This window comes from Asparagus officinalis, chromosome 3 (assembly GCF_001876935.1).
Source record: "Asparagus officinalis chromosome 3, Aspof.V1, whole genome shotgun sequence".
Lineage (NCBI taxonomy): Eukaryota > Viridiplantae > Streptophyta > Magnoliopsida > Asparagales > Asparagaceae > Asparagus > Asparagus officinalis.
The window spans coordinates 82,467,839-82,472,702 of record NC_033796.1 but is presented as its reverse complement, the minus strand read 5'-3'; the positions used below and the strand labels follow the sequence as shown (position 1 = coordinate 82,472,702).

At 33.4% G+C, this 4,864-nt stretch overlaps 1 protein-coding gene across 1 annotated transcript in view; it reads left to right on the top strand.

The window, feature by feature from the left end:
- LOC109835355 (PLASMODESMATA CALLOSE-BINDING PROTEIN 3-like) overlaps positions 1-959 on the top strand; it is a 1,491-nt gene extending 532 nt beyond the window's left edge. The window contains exons 2-4 of the mRNA XM_020403335.1: positions 109-348; positions 786-819; positions 902-959. Coding sequence (XP_020258924.1) covers positions 109-348; positions 786-819; positions 902-959 — 332 coding nt within the window. The remainder of the gene's footprint in view (positions 1-108; positions 349-785; positions 820-901) is intronic.

The window sequence follows — 4,864 nt, the reverse complement described above, 5'->3', positions numbered from 1 at the left end:
AACTCTTAGTGTATCAAAGGTAAAATATGGCTAAGTACTTTAGGGTATTTAAGTGCAAATAACCCCGTTTTGATAAATTTCTGAAATATATATAATTTTTTTGGGAAGATGGAGCTTGGTGTGTATGTAGGTCAGATGTGAGTGACACAACACTGCAGAAAACAATAGATTATGCTTGTGGAGCTGGAGCTGATTGCTCAAAAATCCAACAAGGAGGAGCTTGCTTCAACCCAAACTCTGTTAGAGCTCATTGTTCTTATGCTGCTAATAGCTATTATCAAAGGAAAGGCCAATCTCAACAAGCCTGTGATTTTTCTGGGACTGCTACTCTCACTAATTCGGACCCAAGTAAGTAGAACTAGAGTTTATTTCACAAAACACCCTGAAACTTTTGAAGTGATTTTCACATAACCTTCTTTGAACCTTAAAAGTTAGTGAAAACATCTACATTGTGGGTAGTTTTGCAAATTTTAGAAAAGTTTCATCCAAATTTTAGGCAGATAGCATTCTAGAGTTTATTGTTAAAGAGAGGGTGGAGTAAAATGGGAAAATTTTACTTGTGAGTGAAGTTTTCTTATTTTTAGCTTGGGAAACTCTCCAAAGTTTAGGGGTTTTTTCTTCTCATTTTTAAATTTCAGGGAGTTTTACCAGTCACTCCAAAGGTCGGGGGCTTTCTGAAATTTACCTTAAAATGTTAATTTTGAAGGAAAAAAAAAGTTTGGAAAGAGCATAAGAAATGTGCTTTTTTTTTAACTTAATAGTTTTTTTCCCTGTCGTGTTTGTAGGTGGCCCTGGCTGCAGTTACCCTGCTAGTACCAGGTAAAACTTTGGTATTTTACTCATTTTGAGATGGAATCTCAGTTTTCTTTATTCACTTTCCTCCCTTTTCTACGTGCTTTAGCTTTCTCATCTCTGTAGGGCTTGGTGAGTCAAAAGCTGTGGCTTCCTTTCTTGATTAATTTCTATGCTAGTTCATTTTCTTTATTTTGTTAAAATGTTCATCAATTAAAAAACACACAATCAGTGGGGAAATACTTTTTTTATTTTTTATTTTTATTTTTTGCTTTATCTCAATGGAATAAGCACCTAATCTTCACACATATTAAGCCCCTTCCTCCATGAAGAATACAAATCTTGAACTATTGATTATTAGGGGTGTGTTTGGGAGCCATAGTGATTCCTCCATTTCCATGGTGTTTTTATCAAAATAAAAACACAATGTGTTTGGGAACCATGGTGTTTTTATGATAAAAAACACCCAAAAACAATAAACACCACACTTATTATTTGAAAACACCTTTTAGGTCTTTTGAGTTTTGCATGGTGTTTTGAGTTTGGGTAGGATATAAATATAATAGCTAAATATAATCTATAATATTATAAATAATAATTTGTTAATAATATAATGCTCAATATATTTTATATTATTATATTATATAAATAATAATATAGTATACTAAATTATATTAAATGAAATATAATATATTTAATATAAATAATATTTTATTTTTATAATATTAAAAAATATGTTTAATATATTAATTTAATATATTCCATTAATATGTTTCATTATATTGATGAAAAATAAAATAAAATATAAAAATTATAAAGAAAAATAAAATATATATATATATTAGATTGCTATATATTATATTAAATTAATATAATATAATAAAATTACTATTATATTAAAGATAAATGTCATAGTAAATAATTTGATATTTTATTCAATATAACATATTATATTAGTATATTTTATATTAAATTTATATAATATAATAAAAGTGTTAAAGTATAATAAAATCAATTTATTATATTATATTATAATATTAAACTAAAGTATGACGTATATTGATGTAACATAATATAATATATATTATATATATAATATACAAAAATATATTATGCTCTTAAAATAATATAATAAACATAATATAATCTAATAAATAATTATATTAATTAATATACATATCTTATATTAGTCTATATTATAATATATAATTTAAATAATAGTATATAGTAAATTAGTTAATATAAAATATATTATAACATATATGTTATATTTCATATATGATATTATATTATGTATGGAAATGGTCGAACTAGTATTGATCAAGAAACTCAAATTTGTGTTTTCAAAACACTTTGGAAGAAAACACAATGACATGGTGTTTCTTTAGAAAAACACCACAAAAAACTCACAATGGTATATAAACACACGAGTTTTTGCGTATTATGCCCTAATCAACTTGGTGGCCTGAAATCGATAGGGACGACAACTTAGTTGACTTATCGAGACAACATCCTTCCATGTCGACTCGAAACGCGGTACTAGTCGCTCCCCTTCCTCAAAAACTACTCATCACGAGTCCACTAGACTATTTGCCATAGATGCTTTGCGAAGATGACTCGAAAGGCGTTACTTTTCGGCGAAGCTAAAAGATAACTGATCCCTTGAGCTTATCCTCGCTAACAACGTGTCAGCCTCACATTTAATGTATGACAGACGCATCATGCCTCTATCCCTAAGGGCATCTCCAACCCATCGCACCAAAATGGTGCAAATTTTTCACCAAAATGGTGCAAAAGTCACATCTAACAGTAATTCATCTCCAACCCATTGTACTATTTTTTGCACCAAAAAAGAATATTCTCAGTATATTCTTTTTTATCTACTTTTATATTATTATTTTTTATTCTCTATATTTTTAACTATTTCAACAATTAACCCCACATATCAAATTTTATTTTTTTCACATATTTTTCAAACAAAATGATTTATTATTTAAAAAATTAAACTAATAAAACAATAAAATATTATTTTATTAATTAAAATAACTTGATTGCTAAAATATTATATTTTTATTATTAATATTGCCAAAATATTACATTTAAGAATACAACAGAAGATAAAATACAAGAAAATAATTAAACATTAACAACAATGTAAAAATTACAAATTTAATATGCACTTAACTATCTGAAATAATGTATCCCTCCCATAAATGATCTATCAATGCATTACGAAGCGCAATATGGGCATCTTTATCCTTCATTTGTCTGTACAATAAATTGAGTAAATCTTGTAGTTTCATCTGCTACGATATCAACTTCTGGTGTTGGTGCTTCCCTCACTTCTTGAATTGGTGCATAAAGGTCACGTTCAACCTCGATTATCATATTGTGCATAATAATGCATGCAGTCATTATGTCATGTAATACATGTTTTTTTCCAAAAACGTGCTGATCCTGCTACAATTGCAAATCGTGACTGGAGAACTCCGAACGCACGTTCTACATCTTTTCTACATGCTTCCTGTTTCATGGCAAAATATTTTTTCTTCCTACCTTGTGGCTGTTGGATTGTTTGTACAATAGTAGCCCATTTTGGATATATACCATTAGCTAAATAATAATCCATATTATACTCTTTTCCTTGAATAACATAGTGAGCGGTGTTCGCGGTGAAAGTCGTTTTCATTGAAGTCATTGTTTCCTTAAGCAACTGTTTATCGGTTACAAAAGATCCGGTCTTTTTATAAGATCCGGTTACAACAAAATCAAAGAAAGAAAAAAGACAAATTACAACTTTCCTTTTCTCGAACAAATCACAAGATCCTGTTTTGCGGTCTCTTGCTTGTGTGGGTTCTTTGCCTACGCCAGGGTTAATCCGTGGTAACAGCCGGGTGTACTATTTCACCAAGGAAATAATAGCCTTTAGTAATCAAAATCGACCAAGCGAAATCGATAATCTTCTCGGGATCAAAAACCAAGTTTTGATCCGGAGGATAACCGTGTGGATCTCAGATCTGATCTCTCTCTCTCGAACTCCTGCCTTGCTTGACGTGGATGATCACCAAGAACCAGATCTGAAAAGTCCAAGTCTTCCAAGCTTCAAAACTCCAAGGTTTAGCTCTCAATCCGGCAGAGTTTCGGCTCCAAAATTCCAAGCCCTTCAAACAATGAGCCTAGGGGTCTATTTATAGGCTCTTCAAACCAGATCTGGGCTCAGATCTGGGCCCAGATTTGGGTGGCTCGGCCAGGTGGCTCGCAGCCATGCGAGCCAGTTCGTACTACCTCGGATGTTTTGGCTCTAACTCTCTCGTTCGATCTCGGAATGAGGTGATTCAAGATGCGTTGGAAAGCTGACTGTTCGCGGTGAAAATCGTGTTCTTCATTGAATTCATTGTGCTCTTTGGAAACTGTTTATCGATTACACAAAGATCCGGTCTTTCTTAGATCCGGTTATAATGAAAATCAAAAAGAAATAAAAATTACAACTTTCTCCTTTAGAACAAATCGTGAACTCCTGTTTTGTGGTCGCTCACTTGAGTGGGTTCTTTACCGACGCTGGGGTTTATCCGTGGACCACCGCGTGATCTAGATCTGGTCGGATCTACACGAGTTTACGGGTATTATTTCGCCAAGGAAATAATAGCCGGGGAGGATTGTTTCGCCAAGGAAACAATCGTCCAAATCTCGGGATCAAAGGCCAAGCTTTGATCCGGAGTGTGATCTCGTGTAGATCTCAGATCTGATTTTTACCTCTCTCGAACTCCTGCCTTTTGTGACGTGGACGCTCGCCAAGAATCAGATCTGAATCTTCAAGTCTCCAAGTCTTCAAGTCTCAAAGCTCCGAGCTCAGTTCTCAATCCGGCAGAGTAACGGCTCTTAAAGTTCTAACCTTTCAAATGAATGAGCCTAGGGGGGTATTTATAGGCCCTCTTCACTGTGCCCGTGCACAGAAACATGTCGGCCACCCATAGGTGGCCGACACTGGGCCGAGCCACCCATGGGTGGCTCGGCTTTGGCCGAGCCCCCCTCGGGGTTGGTTTCGCGTCCGTTGTTCGGTTGTTTGCCTCGT